Source organism: Meriones unguiculatus, chromosome 5 (assembly GCF_030254825.1).
Source record: "Meriones unguiculatus strain TT.TT164.6M chromosome 5, Bangor_MerUng_6.1, whole genome shotgun sequence".
Classification (NCBI taxonomy): Eukaryota; Metazoa; Chordata; class Mammalia; order Rodentia; family Muridae; genus Meriones; species Meriones unguiculatus.
Genome location: NC_083353.1, coordinates 43,692,970 through 43,711,478, shown reverse-complemented (window position 1 = coordinate 43,711,478; position 18,509 = coordinate 43,692,970). Strand labels below are relative to the sequence as shown.

The following is an 18,509-nucleotide window of genomic DNA, read 5'->3' as shown; positions in this document are numbered from 1 at the left end:
CATCTCAGAGCTGCTGGGGTTGGCTTCAGGATGCAAGGCCATGGCCCTTAAGAGGGAGTGTTTCCCTGCTCCTAGAGTCAGCTTCAGGCTGCTAGACCAGAGCCCTGAAGAGTGGGGCTTTTCTCTGCGCTAGTCCAGGCCTCTCATTATTTCTATCCCTGGCAGATCCTGGGAACTGCTAGCCAGGGGCTTGACTCTGGAGTTGAAGTGGGCCTGCCTGCTGTGTGTCAGCACCTGTCAGGCCCCATTCCATCATACAGAGAGGGTCTTTCTACTTAAATCAGCTAAGCTGTCTTAGACCTAGGAGTTCCTCACGAATCAGCCAGCACCAATGGTTTTTCTCTTTCCATAGCTCTTCCCAGAAGCCATGCTCTTCTGGCTTTTTGTTGTAGAGGAACAGCATCTGCAAGTCAGCCAGCCTGAAGAGCATGACCTCCACCCCAAAGCACCAAGGCTCCATCCACACCAGGACCTCCCTATCCCCTGCACTCCCAACAACATTCTTAGCACTTGGCTTCCTTCTTTAGAATAGCCTGCACACAGCACCAGTCAAAGCCACTGTAGGGCCAGGCACAGTATGACAGTCACTGTGAGCTTCACAGGGGCTGTGGCCACTATGGGTGTCCTATATTAGGACCCTCTGAACCCCATACCCATGTAACCGGTAGGTTCTTGCAACACAAGCTGGCCTTGGTACATCTCCCAACAGTGACAGGGCAAAGTTCTGGCATGCTTCCATGTGCCATGAGAGGTAATATCCTAGGGTCTTTACGCAGAAGAAAGTTCAGCCCAGGCTGCATCATGAAGAAGCCTAGATGCCACCCTAAGATTGCCTCTGGGTAGGTGGACAATATCCACTCTAAAAGTTGCCACAGTGCCTGTCCTGGAGTTGAGGTTGTAGTGGCTGGGCTAGGGCTCCGTCTTCACCCTGTCATACTCAGCATGACTCAGCAAACACTTGACATTTCTAGGCCTGTAGAATATAAGCACCTCTTTGGGGCAGGATGGGCAGGAAACAGGGTCCTTAACCTGGCCATAGATGGCTAGGCCTTGGGTTCTGGGGCTTGTCCCTGGAACTAAAGCAGGCCCAAGTGGCTAACCAAGTCCTTCAGAAAAGCAGTGTGGCCTTGCTTCAAAGAGACCCCTCTAACTAGTGTCAGCAGGGCTGGGCTGTTTGAGCAGACCAGATGAAAGTTCAATGAACCAGCCAAGATAGATTTTCCAGGTGGGAAATGACCAAAGCTGCAGAGAGAAGGGCTAAGAAGGAAGCTGGGTTAAGGGAGGGTCTTTCTTAAGGAGCCATAAGAAGGTATCAATCCCCTGCAGTAGGAGTTAAAGGTGGTTGTGAAAAGTCAGGGTGCTGGAAACAAAACTTGGATCCTCTGGAAGAGCATTAAGCTCTCTTAACCATCTCTCCAGCCACAACTGAGGCCCTTCCTAATTATGCCTGAGAGCCTCAGACTATAGCCACAGAGATTACTGTGCGACCTCTGTCCCAATATAGTCACCCTCAGACACTGAAGAGCACAGCAACCTGCTGTTTTCCTCCCTACCCCCTGAAGTGTCCTGCCCTTCTACCCATCGGGTGGTAGAGGGTATAAGAACACATACAGTCCTTCCCCTTGAGTGATAGAAAGCTGAGCCCCTGTGTTTTGTTCATACTCCTAACGGTGGCGCTCCTCTTCCCTCCCTGCCTCTCATCCCACTTAACCTGTGCCTCTTACCAGGCTATAGTTCTCTGAGGGACAGGCATCTGAAAACGAGACTGACAATGATCCCGAGTGGCATGTTGATCAATAGTGGATCCCTGGGTCCCACTTACCCAGGCTGAGTGGCACATGGTCGATAGCAGCCAGTTAACCCAGTCCCTTGCAACCTGCCTGTCTGCACAGTGTCTGCGCCCTGGCCATAGAATGGAGTAGAAGCTGCCTCTGAGCAGCTAGCTGGACAGGACGTGACGGAGATGAATGTCTAGTGCATGTGGAATCTCATCGCTGCTGCTATAATAAAAAGCCTGCTCAAAAGTCCCCACCAATGTTTCCTTGAAATTAAATATGAGGAGGACAGATAATAGCCAGATTCCATACCAGGCCAATATTATCAGATTGATGTCAGCAGTGATAATAGGAGAAGGATAAGTTGATGAGATTCCATTTATTAAATAAAGTGAGAGAGCCAAAGAACTGGGGCTGCAGGTGCACAGAGCACACAGTGCTCACCTCGTGAGAGGCAGCTCGGGGAAGGAGGAGCACCCTAGATTTGCTCCTGGAACTCTTCCTGCAGAGGCTATAGTGCAGGTGACAGCAGGAGAAGATACTATCCCCACAGTGACCCTGGCAGGGAGCAGGGAAGATCCTGTTCTCTCTGGCCTCTTACTGACTCTGACCCTGTAAACCTGTTCCTTGGTTTACCATTAATTTTGCTTTTCCATTTTTGGAGCCTTTCCTATAGTACCCCTTTCCACGTGGAGTCAGCAAACTTCCAGCCCATTGAGAAGCCCTGCATACCTTGTAGTATGAGCCTGTGTTTTGTTTTGTTTCGTTTTCTTGTATCCTTGATTATATCTTCTTTTGAATTTTGTGGTATTTTCTAAAAGTTGAGTATAGTGAAAAAATGGGCTGTAGAAATGGACACACCAGGCTTTTCTGACCATGCCTCTGTCTTACTGCTGCATGCCTTGAGAAAACTGCTTAGGCTTTTTTGAGACTCATCCCTGTGTGCAGAGTGAGGTAGTAATGCTGAGCTCACAAATCTGTTGTTTGTATTCTCAGGGACATGTTAGAGTTTTAGTAATGTATGTTGTCAGGGACGCAGTGGTCCTAGCACGATCTAGTTAATCAGAGTAGGAAAGAACTTACCTACTTGCACTCCATGCAAGTCTGTCTTTTCTTCCTAGACTGTTTTCTTGGATTCTTTGCCTTCTTCTTTCCACAGGCTGTTCCTCATACAAGACGTCTCCCAGGGCGGGGGCTACTTAAGGAACACGATATCTCTTTGTAGAGCTACTCATGAGATACTTCCTCCTCTCTTGACCACACTCATGACCATAGTCTCTGAAGTGCAGATGGTGTCTGTCTTAGTCTGTCTCTGTTTCTGTGCTGAATCACCATGACCAAAAGCAGCTTGGGAAGAAAAGTGATCATTTGGCTTATACTTCCACATCACTATTCGTCATTGAAGGAAGTCAGGGCAGTAACTCAAATATATCAGGAACCTGGAGGCAGGAACTGATGCAGAGGCCATGGAGTGCTGCTTATTGACTTGTTCCTTGTGGCTTATTCAGCCTACTTCTTCATAGAACCCAGGACCACCAGCCCAAGAAGCATGGTGCCACGTATAGTGAGATGAGCCCTTCCACATGAATCATCAATCAAGAAAGTGTACAACAGTTTTGCCCACAGTAGGGGCATTTTCTCAGTTAATCCCCTTTTCCAAAAAGATTCTAGTGTGTGTCAAATTGACAGAAAACTAGTGAGGACACTAGCTCACAAGGTTGGGGTGAGAGACTGTTGAGCCTGGTGTCATTCCATCCTGGTACATGCTCAGTAGGTGCTTGGTAGCCCAGAGGCTAGTGCTAAGGAGGTTCTGGACTGAAGTACACTTGAGCCATCCTCCACTCCACCACCTCCACACTGCCCCCCCTGTATTGTGTTGTGCTGCCACTTGAGGCCATCAACAGAATGTGTTTCCTCCCAGTTTTAGAGGATGACAGTCCTGCATACTAGGTATGTGCAGTTCCTGGCCCTCCTGTCCAGTGTAGGAGCTGCAGACACTCCTAGTAGACCCTGCCCTCCTGGGCTGATGAATGTAGTACAGCGTCCACCTATGTTCTCACACAACCAGCTTAAGTGTCTGCCACTGTCTCTCTCATGAGAATATGCAGTAGATGCCAATGGATTTGGCTCATTCTGCTTCTCTGTTACCTGCCTTTACTAAGTGTATCCACAGCCACACTGTGTCCAAATAAAGTCATGTTCCAAGGCCCAGGAAGGATGTAGTCAGTGAAGGAAACTCTAAGCCCCTGCCTTCCAGGTGTGCAAAAGGTATCAGGGTTTGTTCTTTCCTGGGCCATCCTCCTTTGGGCACCAGTTTCTATGGTGGCAGATATGTGAGATCCAGATTAATATAAGCCAAGCCAAAATATAGATGTGCGCTGCAGAAACAGTAAGCCTGCCTGGTTTCTGATGTTAAAGCCATATACACTTTTAGGTGGGGGCTATCGCTGCTGGGGATCTGATTTTTGTGCCATTCTTGGTAAACAGCTTTGCATTTACTGAATGTGTGCTGAGACCATGTACCCAAGTCAGCTGAGCAGAACTTCCACAGCCACCTAAGCTGACATCCATTCACAAGATTGGTCTTACTCATTGAAGCTGTTTTGTGCACTCAGGTGTTCCAACTCGTGTCACCTTGAATTGGATAAAGCCACCCAAAACCTGGTTTGACCTGGCTAGCCCTACCCTACTTCAGAGAAAGATTCATTTCAGGAGTTGTGCCTTCCCTCGGAGCCTTCTGTGCACAATGGGTAAAACTTCCATTGACATTTGCCTGCCTGTGTATGCTCCTACTGCGCTGAAGTCCCTGTGGAGAGGCACTGTGGTCTCAGCAGTAGCAATGCTGTGCAAGAGAGAGATTTCGCACAGCCCAGTTTCTCCCTGCCTAGAACCCCCCTGTGTCCTCAGAAGTTCGCCCTCAGCTCACAGGCCGTCCTATTGGCACTTGAAGCAGGAGAGCAGCACTCAGCAAGGTGGGTGGCTGTAGTGGCCATGAGAAAAGGGGCTAGTGATGAAGCTACTCCTCTGTTCACTTGCAGTTCAGCTTAATCTATCAGCAGCCTGTCATACTATATGTATGAAGAGGGAGGTTGAGTCAGAGCTCTGGCTGCCAGTGTGCCTCATGCTAGGCCTAGGAGCCTGCCAGAGTACTTTCTCAATAAGGACAGTAAGCTTCATACCACTCAGAGCTGCTCAGCATGTTCAAAGGTCACACTGAGGAAGAAGGGAAGTGTGCTTTAAGATTGAACTTGTACCTCAGCTCTTCTCCCTCATGTATCTGAGGATGCAATGTCAATGCAGGGGCAGAGACCCAGGTAACCTCCCTGGAACTTGTTGGGAGGAGGCCCTTTTGAGCAGCATTGGGCACAGCTATGAAAATAGGGGGCATTTACCCTGTAGGTTTTGTTCCCTGTGGCTTGGCAGCTTGCCACAGCAGCCCAGCCAGCCTGCCCACTTATATTACAAACCTATCTTGTTCAGACCTTGGTTGAGTCTTACTATCTCAGCCAAACATGGGCTTCTCCCTCCCTCACTGGTCCATGTCTTAAGGATAGGCCTGTGACCAAGTTCCACTCAGCAGAGAGAGGTGAACTGGGTGAGAGAAGGTTCTAGGAAGAGTCAGGCCTGATTAAATGGGGCACCATGCCTACAGAGAGGACAGTGCATGAGGACTGTGGTCCTAGTCTCGTTCAAGAAGAATGAAGGAATCAAGTAATCCAATTGAAAAATGGGGTACAGAGCTAAACAGAGAATTCGCAATAGAGGAATATCAAATGGCAGAGGAACACTTAAAGAAATGCTCAACATCAGGGAGATGCAAATCAAAATGACCCTGAGATTTCACTTCACACGCATCAGAATGGCTGAGATCAAAAACTCAAGTGACAACACATGCTGGAGAGGATGTAGACAAAGGGGAATCCTTCTCCATTGCTGGTAGGAATGTAAACTTGTACAACCACTTTGGAAATCAATCTGGTGCTTTCTCAGACAATTAGGAATTTCCTTAGTTCTACCTGATACCAATCCTAGGCATATATCCAAAAGATGCTCACCTATGCAACAAGGACACTTGCTCAACCATGTTTGTAGCAGTTTTATTCATAATAGCCAGAAGCTGGAAACAACCCAGATATCCCTCAGTTGAGGAATGGATACAGAAATTGTGGTACAATTACACAATGGAATACTACTCAGCAATTAAAAACAAGGAATTCATGAAATTTGCAGGCAAATGGTGGAAACGAGAAAAGATCATCCTGAGTGAGGTAACCCAGAAGCAGAAAGACACACAGGGTATATACTCACTTATAAGTGGGTATTAGACATATAATATAGAATAATCATACTAAAATCTGTACACCAAAGAAGCTAATCAAGAAGGAGGACCCTGGGTAATATGCTCAATCCTCATTCAGAAGGGCAAATGGAATGGACCTCGGAAGAGTGAGAAAACAGGGAACAGGACAGGATCCTACCACAGAGGGCCTCTGAAAGACTCTACCCAGCAGGGTATCAAAGCAGATGCTGAGACTCATAACCAAACTTTGGGCAGAGTGTGGGGAATCTTATGAAAGAAGGGGGAGATAGAAAGACCTGGAAGGGACAGGAGCTCCACAAGGAGAGCAACAGAACCAACAACTCTTTTCTGAGACTGATACTCCAAACAAGGACAATGCATGGAGATAACCTAGAACCCCTGCACAGATGTAGCCCATGGCAGCTCAGTGTCCAAGAGGGTTCCCTAGTAATGAGAACAGGGACTGTCTCTGACATGAACTCAGGGGCTGGCTCTTTGATCATCTCTCCCTGAGGGGGGAGCAGCCTTACCAGGCCACAGAGGAAGACAATGCAGCCAGTCCTGATGAGACCTGATAGATTAGGGTCAGATGGAAGGGAAGGAGGACCTCCCCTATCACTGGACTGGGGAAGGGGCATAGGAGGAGAAGAGGGACGGAGTAGGAGGGAGGGGACCAGGGAGGGGGGCTACAGCTGGGATATAGAAAGTAAATAAATGGAAATAAATAAACAAAAATAAATAAATAAGTAAATTTTAAAAGAGAAGAATAAAAAAGAAGAAGAATGAAGGGCCCCAGGCAGTATCATGAAGCAAATGGGAGTTCTAGAAATGTCCATACAGGCCCCTGGGCTGGGCATGAGACATGCAGACTTGCTTCCTAAGCCCCTGATTACTCTATTGCTGGCTCGCCCTAACTGATGACTTTGACCTGCTTGAGTTTTCTTGATGACAGTACTACCCCCACTGGTGTCGACTGCATGGCTGACACTCTAGATTCAGAGGTGCTGGGCAGAACAGCAGGCTGGCCTGGAGCACAGCTTGCAGAAAACCCATCCTTTTTATTGCCAAAGACTGTGAGGAATGGCGCACTGCAGCTTTATCACTGTCAGGTGTCGCCACAAGTCCACCACAGCTGCTACAAACCTGCGTAAAGCTGGAAAGCTCATGGTGACTGGCACCACTACGATGTCAATAAACATGCCCTCCCCGTGCTATGTGATGTAGCTTCTCCATACCACAGTTTACCCATGTGGGAGAAGGAGGTGGAGAACAATAAATAACATGTGCCACATAGAGCCAGGAGTGGTGATGGGAGCATGTTTTTACCAGTGTGCTGCTGTGTGGGCTGCTGGGGGGTTGAGAGTGAGAAAGTAAGTGTGCACAAGACCCTGAGTAAAGGTGTTAAAGGAGGTTTGTGGTAGGAGCGGAAGGACAGTGTGAGAGAATGGGTGTGTGGGAGTTTGTTGATGTGGGAGGGGTGTGAAAGTGAGTGAATGAGAGTGGATGACTCTATGTGGAATCAGAGATGAATGAGGGGCAGCCGTACATGCGGGAGTGTGTGTGAGGTACGTGGAAGTATGTGTAGCTATGTGTGTGTGAGTTGTCAGAATACTGGATATGTGACAAGGAGGGAGGCCGAGGGGATGAGAGCTAAGTGGAACAACAAAGGGGTATGGGGTCTGCTCTGCTGCTCAAAGGTGACCACAGGGAGGCTGAGAGGGGCACCTGTGACAGTGTAATCTATTGTTTACTTTTTTTATCACTTGTTTTGCATCACAGCTATAGAAAGTCAGCATATTTGTTTGTTGTAGATTCTAAAACTGTTTTGATAAAGGAAGAAAGAAAAGATAGTAAAATGCCTCAAAACATTACTACAGTTATCTCCAAGAAGTGTTTTGTTTGCTTGTCTGTTTGTTTGTCTGTTTGTTTTATCTTTTGGACATCTCTGTAGGTTTCCTGCTTTACATGTGCTCGAAGCAAAATTAGAACAAGAGTTTTGGGGACAGGGGAAATGGTATTCCTGACACATGGCCATGGCATCAGATCTACAATGCACAGAGGAACCCCTGGACAGAGCCTGACCCAGCTAGCTAGGAGGCTCTCCAGTGTTGTGTCAGTGGGACAGCCGAGGCCCCTGCCTCCCAGGCCCCTCACACATTCTGGTGGCATTGAGGACTCAGGGCAGCAGCCAGCCAGCATACAACCCTAGACCTCAATCTATTTAACATTGGCCACTGGCCATAGGATCAGACCTGCACCTCTACACTTGTCGAGTGAGCTGATGCATGGATAGACATCCAGAACCTACCCTAGTGTCTTTCTGAGTGTTGAATGGGAGTTCTTGCCTCCCATTCCTTCTAATGCCAACCATCTGCTCTTGTCATTCCCCAGGCCCCGCAGAGTTGAGCCTGTATGCTCTGGCCTACAGGCCCAGATCCTCCGCTGCTACCGTGACCATCTGCATGAGGTGCTTCTGTGCTCGGACCTGGTCAAGGCATACAAGCACTGTGTGAGCACTGCCCGCAAGGTGAGGTCACCTGCCTTAGTGTGTGAGCATGGGCCTATGCCTGGGCCTCTGCATTTACATGTCCCATCTATCACCTGGCTCAGAGCCATGACTCACTACTCTTGGAACCCCAGACTTGTCCCTGGAGCAGTACCCCCCACCCCTGTGCTGCTCTACCTGGCTGGGCTTATGAAGTCTGCCCACCTTCCTGGAGACAGTGGCAAACTTCTCACCTTTCAACAAAGAGGCTGAGAGAAAGACTCCTCTGTTATACACACAGGCTTCTTCAGCAGAAGCAGCTGTATGCCCTGCTCCATCCACCCTATGTCAGTGGCCACTTTTAGTCCCTATGCCCCTTAGGTCCCGCCAGTGTACCTTATTGCACTGAGTGAAACCATGGAAAAGGTGATGATGATTGATGGTGGGCAGCTTTCAGGAAGCTCCAATGTGCCTCTGTCATTACACATGTCTGAAAGAGGTGTGGGACCTTCCAGGCTCAGCCTCTCCTTCCTGGCCCTATACCTAATGCTCCTGGAAACATTAGAGCCATCTGAGCCCCCAAGCCACCTCTAGGCCATGCATGCAGTCTGGCACAGTTTGGGCCTTGGCACCCAGGCTCACAGGACTCCCTGTGATTGAGGTGCACCTACTGGAAAAACTCAGTGCCCTCTGCCAGCTCCACAGAACATAGTCCCTGGCAGAGTTGAGAGAGCAGCCAGGGATTCTCAGAAAAGATTAGCTTCCAAAAGCAGTTAGGTGTTGTCAGAGGCATTCCTGGGACAGCTCAGGACACCTGAGGGCCCCCTTCAGGTGCAGAGCTATAGATCCACGTGCAGGTTTGCAGAGCTCCCTACAGCATGAACCTGATTGCACAGGTGTACTCTCCCCGTGTCTCTCCTAGAAAATCCTTGGCTGTAGAGAACAGGAAGGGCCTTGCTTAGGCAGAACAGAAGTGGGCAAGGCTGCACTAGGCTAAGGTGGGGGTCAGGCATGCCACTGTGAGGGTGGAGAAGGGAGCTGGGACTTTGGGAATAAATATAGGTGGTGCTGGCTATTATTGCTGCAGAATGTGTCAAGTTAAGGGCCTGTGTCCTGCTGGGCAATGAGGAGAGGACTCAGCTGAACTCTTGACTGTTCTCTTTGAAGGGCTGAGGAGCAGCATCTTTCCTGGAGCCTTGAAGAAGGGACCAATCATGGGACCACCAGACCCCAAGCCATGGCCCCTGTGCCCTTCAGTCTCTGGCTGGGCACCCATATGCCTCTGAGCATGGGGCCACCATGCTTGAGAAACAGTATGTGCTACTGACCGAAAACAAATAAAACAGATGTCTTTGTTTGCAGTCATTCACTCACTGGCACCCAGTTACTTCTGTTGAATCTGTGTCCAGCCTTCTGTTGGTCACCAGTGACACAGAGCCTCATAGGACAGACTGCTTCTCTGGGGGAGTACTAGGCCTAGCATGGGGATAGCATGGAAACCCAAAACAAAAGCCACCGTGGAGCAGGTATAAGAGGAAAGGAGGGAAGTGGTTTTTTCTTGGGATGGTGCCAGCTTTCAGAAGGACCTTCTGTTTGCTCTCAGGAAGGCTCATGTATAAATGCAAGAGAGCAGAGCTGGGAGGAGTGGGTCCTGAGCAGGGAGGAGCATGGTGGTCTGTAGCTAATATAACAGTGAGCATGAAAAGAAAAGGAAGTTGGGGGATGGGACAGCAGGGCTTCGGAAGCCAGGCCTTGAGCAGGGCAATGCTAGTCAGGCACCTAGAGCTATGTCATTCTGCTCTCTTAAGAAGAGGCAGACTGAGGTAGGGCCAAGCCTAAGAGCACCATGGTCTGCACAGCCCTAATCGCATGGGTCAGAGCAGGTGTCTAAATGTTAAGATAGTAAGAAAGGATGGATGGTTTTCAGGTCTCTGACAGGGTGTAGGTAGTACCACTATGGTTCACATAATAGTTCTAATACCACTATAGTTCTAATGCTGGCCTTCAGTTCTCAGCCTTCCCCTAGGCCTGCACACCAAGCACCAGGACCACACTGTGGCCTGTAGAAGTCAGGACAAGAGTTTGGGTGGAGCTTGGGGTTCTCTAGCCTCCCTGCTGGTGACCTTGTGTTTCTGTTCTGGTTTGTTCAAGAAGTCCCTGAGCCATCTGGAGCTGAGTGCCCCAGACTCAGGCTTAGTGGCACAGAAATCTGTGCTCATCCCTGTACTTCACCCTTGAAGCCCAGGGAAGAAAGAGCTGACATTTGGGAGATACCCACCATCTAGGCAGGTTTGCCTGATGGTATTATTTGCCGCACTATGGGAGCAGTGGTCAAGAAAGACAGCCATGACACCTTCCCTTAGTGTTCTGGGTGAGTGCCTTACAGTGTGTAGGGAAGCTGAGTGTCCTGGCCTAAGCCCTGCAGGGAGGGAAAGTCCTGCAGGGATGGGAGGGGTCACAGGTCACATGGCTTAGTGACCCTAAGTGACACCAGAGCTGTCCTCCATCTAGGAACAGTGATTCTCTCTGAGCCTCCTCCAGAGACCTGGCTACCTGACACTGTCTTGAGTATCCCACAGCAGTTAACTTGCAGCTGTCCCTCCTATTCTGCAAGCTCAGAATAGTCCAGGGCTAGGCAGCAGACACTGCCAGGTGTGTGCACACCTGGGAACTGTACAAGCCTGTGCCAGATCACTCTGCTGGGAAATAGGTCACCCCCAGATCTGGCATGAATGCCACCATATTTGTGGCTTCAAGCACTGCTGAGCAGAGCTTCTATCCTCGTCCCTCTTAGCTTCCCTGTGCCTTCCCTACTCGTAAGTCTGCAGACATTGGCAAGTCAGCAGGCAGCCACTGATCCCTAGGATCTCCCTCTCACTCCCCTGCCCAGCAACTGCCAGCCACATGGCTTCCTCTAAGTGTTCTTCTGCAGGCCAGGACTGGTCTCAGCTCAAGGCAGCTGGGCAGGAGCCCCAGCAAACACCCTCACCCATGGCCTATAGCCTCTAGTCCAAGTGCCCTGGTGGCACTGCTGGCTGCCTGTGGGGGAGAAGGAAGACTACCTTGACCTCAGAGCTCTGTAGAATATGTTCTTCTCTGGGAGGCAACCCTGACCAGCCTTAGCTGGGGTCTGTCTAAGGAGCCCCTGGGAATGGAAGACAAAAGCAGCTTGACAAGACACCTCACTGACAACAGATGACTTGTGAGGTTTATCCACAAAGTCTATAGGGTCTTGGGACCAAAAAGCAGAGCAGAAAAAGCTGACTTTGGATAGCCTGGAGAACTCCAGTCTCCAGCAAAGGTCAGGGAAGTGTAGGGATGCAGGTCTATATAGTGTTCTTCATGGTTCCTGACCCTCCCTGTAACCTATACCTAGAGTCTCAGCCTAGCTGCCTGGCCATCCTGCCAGCCACGGAATCACAGTAGAGAGGAAGATCTTAATTGGCTTTCACTTGTCATTCAAAAGGTGGGAGACTCCTCGTTCTATGAAATGATGAGTGTCCAGGAGCCAAACAAAAGAGGCTGACTTTGTAGAAAGTGCTGGGGAAAGCAGAAACCCAACCCAGGAGATTAGCCATTTCAGAGTCGTTCCCTCATAAAGAGCACAGAGGAGCCGGTGCAGTGAGCTCTCCCTTGTGGTTGGCCACTGTGGAGGCTCCTGTTCTTGGAAAACTGGCCCATTCAGGGTTCAGCTTGAGGACTTGGCACCCAGCCGGAGCACCTTCATTCTAGAATGCTCTTGTCTGCTAGGGCCCTGTAGAGGCTAATCTGAAAGATGGCCATCTGTGAACCGCAACAGTGCTCTTAGCCCCGGGCCTCCCAGCATAGTCTCTCCCACACAGACATACCACACCACACTACACCACATCCACACACCACACATACCACACCACACACACATACACATACTTACTTTTATGCTCTTCATTAGCTGATGCTTGGTCCTGAGAACAGGTTGTACTGCTCCAAACTGCAAGTGGACCTGCCACCTCCCCAGAACTCAAGGCACTCCCCTGAAGCCCCACTCCCCCTTCCTACTGTACACTAAACAACCCTCAATGCAGCAGAACTTCAGGGAAGGTGTTCCATAAAGCCTCTGCTGCCAATTTCTCCTCCTCTCCCTTCCCCCCCCCCCCCCAACAAAGCTAGTCTATCCTTGAGCCTCCACAACTCCTGGGATGGGATGGGAGAGGGGCCAGGATTGAGGAGTGTCCATCACCAAAGTCTCCATCCAGCATCTCCTGTATCTATTTGCCTCTGTAATGTTCTTGTCTCCAACTCAGGGTGGGAGAGTGACCATGTGGTTACCATGGACCTCAGCCATTGGGACCTCAGTTCAGCAAGTCCCTGAACTAAAGTTTCCCTGTCTACAAAACAGCTAGAGCAATGTCCAGGATTTCTAGGCACTGTCTGTGGCCTGCTCTATTTTCTTTGACAAACAACTGAGGTTTGCTGAGGAATCTTCCTCTCTAAGCCCTCTGGCATCCATCCCCTCCTCCCACAGAGGAAGAGAGTACCCCAAAGTAGGGTGGACAGAGGCACACAGTGTGGTCAGAGAGAACCTGGATGAGCCAGAGCTAATGTTAACAAAGTCGTTTCCTTTTCAAGTGTGTTGGTAACAGGTTTTCTGTCATTTGCAGCAGAATCCCCAGGAAAGAGCATGGTATTTGGGGGCGGGGGGGGGGGGGGAGCTGTCACAGTATCTTGACTCATTCTTTCTGAGCTGTCAGGCTGTGGAGGAGTCACCAACTAATGCTGTCTCTGAAGATGAGGCAGCACCATCTTCTACAGGTACCCAAGAGGCACTTTGACCCAGGTGTGATCAAGTCTAAGGTGCTAGTGCTGGAAGGGGAAGATTCCTGAGCCTGCTTAAGCCAAACCAGCAGATATTTGAGCTGTCACCTCACCTAGGCATCCTACCCACTCCTAGAGGCCTAATACTGACCATAGGACCTGTGTCTGCACCCCAACCTTAGTACCCCTGAAAGAATGAGGGTATGTTAGCTGATTTCGTTAGATTCCTTGTCTCTGCCTTTTCCTCATGGATAGGATTGGATGAGGGAGGAATGGCTGACCGGCTTTTTACTGTACTTACTTCCTGAGCCACAGAGGTTGCATGCACAGGGCGCAGATGGTATATGTAAAGGTGCCCAAGTATGCAGGTGTGCATGTGCACAAAGGAGTATGCATACGTGGGAGTTCAGTGCTCACATGGGTAGGGGCATCTGTATGTCTCTGATGTGTGTTCTCCTGTGTGTGCTTTTGTGTGCCTAGAACTGTGTATCTGCACACAGGTGGCCAGCCTCCCCCAGCACACCTGCCGATACAGGCTTTTTCTATCTGGACCTCATTTCATTTACATGCTTTCCCGATGCCAAAAGTAAGCTTCCCTTTGGTGTGTGTGTGTGTGTGTGTGTGTGTGTGTGTGTGAGAGAGAGAGAGAGAGAGAGAGAGAGGTATGTAGTATGTTCCTATATATGTATGTATGTACTTGGTACCCCTAGTGCCTTGCTGGGGGAGGGGTGTGTCAGGCAGTGTGCACCTCAAGAATGTCCTGAAGCAGTGCTGGTAATTCTTGCTGCTGGGGAACAATGTGATGTGTCATTCTCAGTCCAGCCAGGAAAGCAGAGAAAGCTGTGGTTATTGAGGCCAGAGGGAACAGAAGATAGGAAGCTGATCACGGAGGAGACAGAGGAGGGGAAACCTCAGCTGGGTGTTGTGATAAACTCTGGATGAGCAGCAGCAGGAAGCGCCTGGCCTGCCAGGGCTAGAGAAACACAAGGAGAAAGGATTGCTGGCACCGTGGGGGTTTGAGAGGGTGTTGCTCAGGGATCTAGAGGCACAGCTACCAAGGGGGGCCTGCCTGTGGAGGAGAAGGAACATCTCCGGCTCAGTATGCTTCATCTCATCACCCATCATCACTGGGCCTCCCAGAGCTAGGCACAGCAGGGAGACAGAGGTCTGGGGAGCTGTGGTTACCCCTGCTGAAAAGGAATAGTCAGAGTAATGGTGCAGCTCCTCACTGCTCTGTGGTGGCATGTGTGCCTATGCTTGCACAACCATGAGCAGTGGGTATCAGTTCAGGTGTGGACATGGACCTGAGTGTTTTATACCCTGTCTTGGCAGGTAGTGGACAGCTGGCAGAGAATGATACCAACAGCCAAATCTAGTACTTAGCAGCCTTTAAACCGGAACCAGATGAGTGTGCATGTTTGCTTAAAGCCTTACACAGCAATATGGGCTAATTACTGCTATAATCCTCATAGATAAGGGGCAGTATGGCACAGAGAATGTGAGTAACTTGCCAAAGATCACACAGCAAGATCCAAAGACAGGACTCAGAGCAGCCTGGCCCTTAACCCCTGCCCTCAGACTAACTCTGCACCTTCTATTGGAGGTGGGCCCTGGCTGTGTCCTGGACAGAGATACCTCTAAACCTGCTCCAGAAATGTCTTTGCCTGTTCCTGGCTACCCAAAGAGTGACCCTGGCACAGGTCCCGCATTGGCCTAGAGGCTATATAACTGTAGCCCATTCCTCCTCACATGACATGGAGAGATCCATGACAGTGAGTCAGGTTTGAGCCCAGTGTCGAGCATCTGGTAGCCTTGACGCTCTCACAAATGGCAACAGAGTGGTTCTGCCCCACCTCGTCCCACTGTCGCCCCAGATAAACCCCTAGAGTTAATGCAAGAGAATAAGAGCACCTAGTACAAAGCAGAGTGGCCACTGGGGGAAGTTTGCTGGGTGAAATGCGTCAAGCTTTGCCTTTTTTTAAAAAAAACTTTCATTGATTCTTTGTGAGTTTCACATTATGTGCCCCAGTCCCACTGTCCTCTCATATCCACCTTTGCCCTTACAACCTCCCCTGCCAGCCACTTGCTGTCTGTGGCCTGCCTGTGCCATGTGTGGAGGTCAGGACTGTGGGTGCCATGGCAGCCCGAAGGTAGGTCTTCTCAGTGTGGGGACATTCGGGACAATAGAGGGACAGTTCACAGGAAACCTTATATGCCCTACATCAAAGCTGCAAAATACACAAGGCCAGGTTTGCAGAATGGACCGAAGAAGCCCACGATGGAATTTACAGAGGGTAGGTCTTCTGTCTTCCTCCTCCTGTGCTGCACTGCTTGAATTTGATTTGATTTTTATGAGTCCTCAGCATAAGACAGCTTTGGCTGTTAAGCCAGGCATCAAGCTGGCTTGATAAACAAAGGACTCTCATCTGCCCTGCCCCTGACTGATATCAGAACAACACCATGAACAAGGTGCCTCTTTGCCCATTGCTAGCAGGGGAAACTTTGTTTTTTAAGATGCAGGGTCCTAGGGCTAGAGTGCAGTGTGTAAGAGCACTGGTTGCTCTTCCAGAGGACTTAGATTTGATTCCCAGCACCTACATGGTGCTTCACAACTTTCTATAACTCCAGTCCTGGGATCAGACACCTTCTACTAGCTTCCACTGCACCAGGCACACAGAACAGTGCAGATACATACTCATGGATGCAAAACACTCATAAAATTAAGTAAATGCATAGTCTCACAGAGCATAGTGAGATCCTGGCTATAGCATAGTGCAATCCCGGCTACTTGGGAGGCTAAGACAGGAAGATTGCAAGTTTGAGACCAACCTGGACAACTTAGTAGGACCCTGCCTCTAAAATAAAATATTGGAAAGGTCTGGGGATATAGCTCAGTGGTAGAGTACTTGCCAACCTGCCAGGCTCTGGGTCCATTGCCCCAGACTAAAGACATAGTTTCCAAGTTCACAAAAAGCAAACCAACAGAAGCTTTCTGTTTGCTGTTTACAGAAGACATCACCCTAGTTCTGAGGGCCCAAGGTGACTGAAAAGAAAAGGATAGAAAACAATATGCCTGCAGCTGCCCCCAGGGGAGCAGAGGAGGCTGTAACTTGAAACCAGGGATACTTCCAGACTGTGTCTTCTCAGTGTAGGGACAGTCGGGACAATAGAGGGACAGTTCACAGGAACCCTTCTATGCCCTACGCTAAAGCTGCGGAATACACAAGGCCAGGTTTGCAGAATGGACCGAAAAAGCCCATGCTGGCATTTACAGAGTTTGCACACCTTGTATCCACTGGTTCTCAGAACTGGTGCTAGAAGGGTGTGTGTGTTGTGTGTCTGTGTGTGTGTGTGTGTGTAAACATGGGTGAATAACAGAGCATTGATCCAGGCATATGCTCAGCTCTTCCATTAGCCATGAGCAGCTCTGGAGCCACCTATCTTCTCTCTTAATATATATGGATGATACAACCTGCCGATGAAAGGGGCTGAGATCATCACTGTCCCTCCAAGGGCCTGCCACTGTGTGATGGTAGCCCTACGCTGAGTCCTTCCTCCTGAAAGACGGACTGAGGACCTGATCCCGCATCTGATGGGGAGTGGGACATACTCAGGCTGGCTCTTGTGCTCATCCTGGGGTGACTTGAAAGGCTGTCCTTGCAGAGCTGGGCAAGGCCTTTGAAGACTGTCCCTCTGCCTCTACTGTCTGCCCTTTGGTCATGCAAGGTTTCTCTGACAAACATCCTATAGGCTCCTCCTTCCTTCCACATCACTATAGAGGGGATGAGTGTCCAAGCATAATCACTGTTTCCTAGGTACTATCAACGCAAGGTCATACCCAGTGTATTTTCTCATGAGGTCAGAGTGCAACAAAAGAGATGGATGTCCAGTGTCAGGTATGATGAGTCCATCTATGGAAGGCCCTGGGAGCTCAGAGCCCAAGGATAAAGGAAACAAGGGGGGATTAGCAAGGGAATGTGGAAGCTCTGGGCTGAACCAGAGCTGACTCAGTGAAGTAAGTGACTGGCAAAGGACTAGAGACGGTCTGCATGCCTATGAGTGGGGGACACGAGACAGTGTGATTAATCTGCAAGCAGAGCCACATCCTACAAGAGTGTACTTGCTGTGCAGTACAGAAATGAGTGCAAGCATTAAATTAAAAAAAAAAAAAAAGTTACCAGGACACAAAATGTGTGAACATCCAGAGAAAAAGGCCAGAGGTTCACACAGAATGCTACTGGCTCTTCCTTGAGAGATAGGTTGATGGTTGTTTGCATAATTCACACTATTGTCTAATGTTCTAAGTTGACCATCTATTTTTTTTTTTTAAGTTAGGGTCTCACATATCCCGGGATGTCCCAAAACTCAACTGTATAGCCAGGGGGTGACTCTGAATTCTTTTTTGTTTGTTTTTGTTTTTACTTTTTATTGATTCTTTGTGAACTTCACATCATGCACCTCAATCCCACTCATCTTGCTGTCCCTTTATTTCCTTCTTCCACCCCTGCAACTTCCCCATAAGAAAATAATAATAAATAAATAAAACAAGACCAAAAAGATCTCCTCATGGAAGCTGTTGGGTGTCACAGTGTGTCATACAGTATCTTTACTTGCAGATGTTCATTGCAATGAGTCATTGGTCTGGTTCAAGTCCTCTGGCTTCTACTACACTAATCACAGGATCAATACTGGACTCCCTTCAGATATTCTGCTTTTGCCGTGTGTCATGGAGATCCTGCAGCTTTGGGTCTATAGGACTGGCCCTTTCACATGCTCCAGCAGGTCATAGACGGAATAGATGTTGGGGGTAAGACAACTGAAAGCCCGGATCTGGGCCTGGGTGGTAGCTGAGTTGGACAGCCTGCCAGCTCTCCCACACCCATACCACCTGCACTGCCCTGGCTAGCTCACCCAATGCCATGGCCGGTGAGGGACAGAGCCAGCTCTCCCACCTGCCACAGGTGGCAAGGGAAAAGGGGCTGTGAGGGAATCTCTCCCTCACCCATGCTACTGTACGGCAAATAAGGGGTGGGGCCATCTCAGCACAGGGGCAGCCTAAACCAGGGACATCTGCCTGGCCTTTGGTAGTAAGAGTCTCAGACATCAACACAGACCTGACTGCTAAAGGACCTAGAACCCAGACATGCCCTCTGGT

The 18,509-nt window shown here is 49.5% G+C and overlaps 1 protein-coding gene and 1 non-coding gene across 3 annotated transcripts in view; one reads left to right on the top strand and one right to left on the bottom strand.

Annotated features, from left to right (window-relative positions):
• Chchd6 (coiled-coil-helix-coiled-coil-helix domain containing 6) overlaps positions 1-9,929 on the top strand; it is a 210,424-nt gene extending 200,495 nt beyond the window's left edge. For both annotated transcript variants that reach the window (XM_060383732.1, XM_060383731.1), the window contains 2 exons: positions 8,467-8,602; positions 9,728-9,929. In XM_060383732.1, the coding sequence (XP_060239715.1) occupies positions 8,467-8,602; positions 9,728-9,733 (142 nt within the window). In that variant the 3' untranslated portion in view covers positions 9,734-9,929. The remainder of the gene's footprint in view (positions 1-8,466; positions 8,603-9,727) is intronic.
• A 5,774-nt stretch (positions 9,930-15,703) lies between these two features.
• Positions 15,704-15,853, bottom strand: LOC132654421 (small nucleolar RNA SNORA48). Its single transcript, XR_009592073.1, has one exon. It is a non-coding gene; the product is annotated as a small nucleolar RNA SNORA48 (small nucleolar RNA).
• Positions 15,854-18,509: the final 2,656 nt, after the last annotated feature.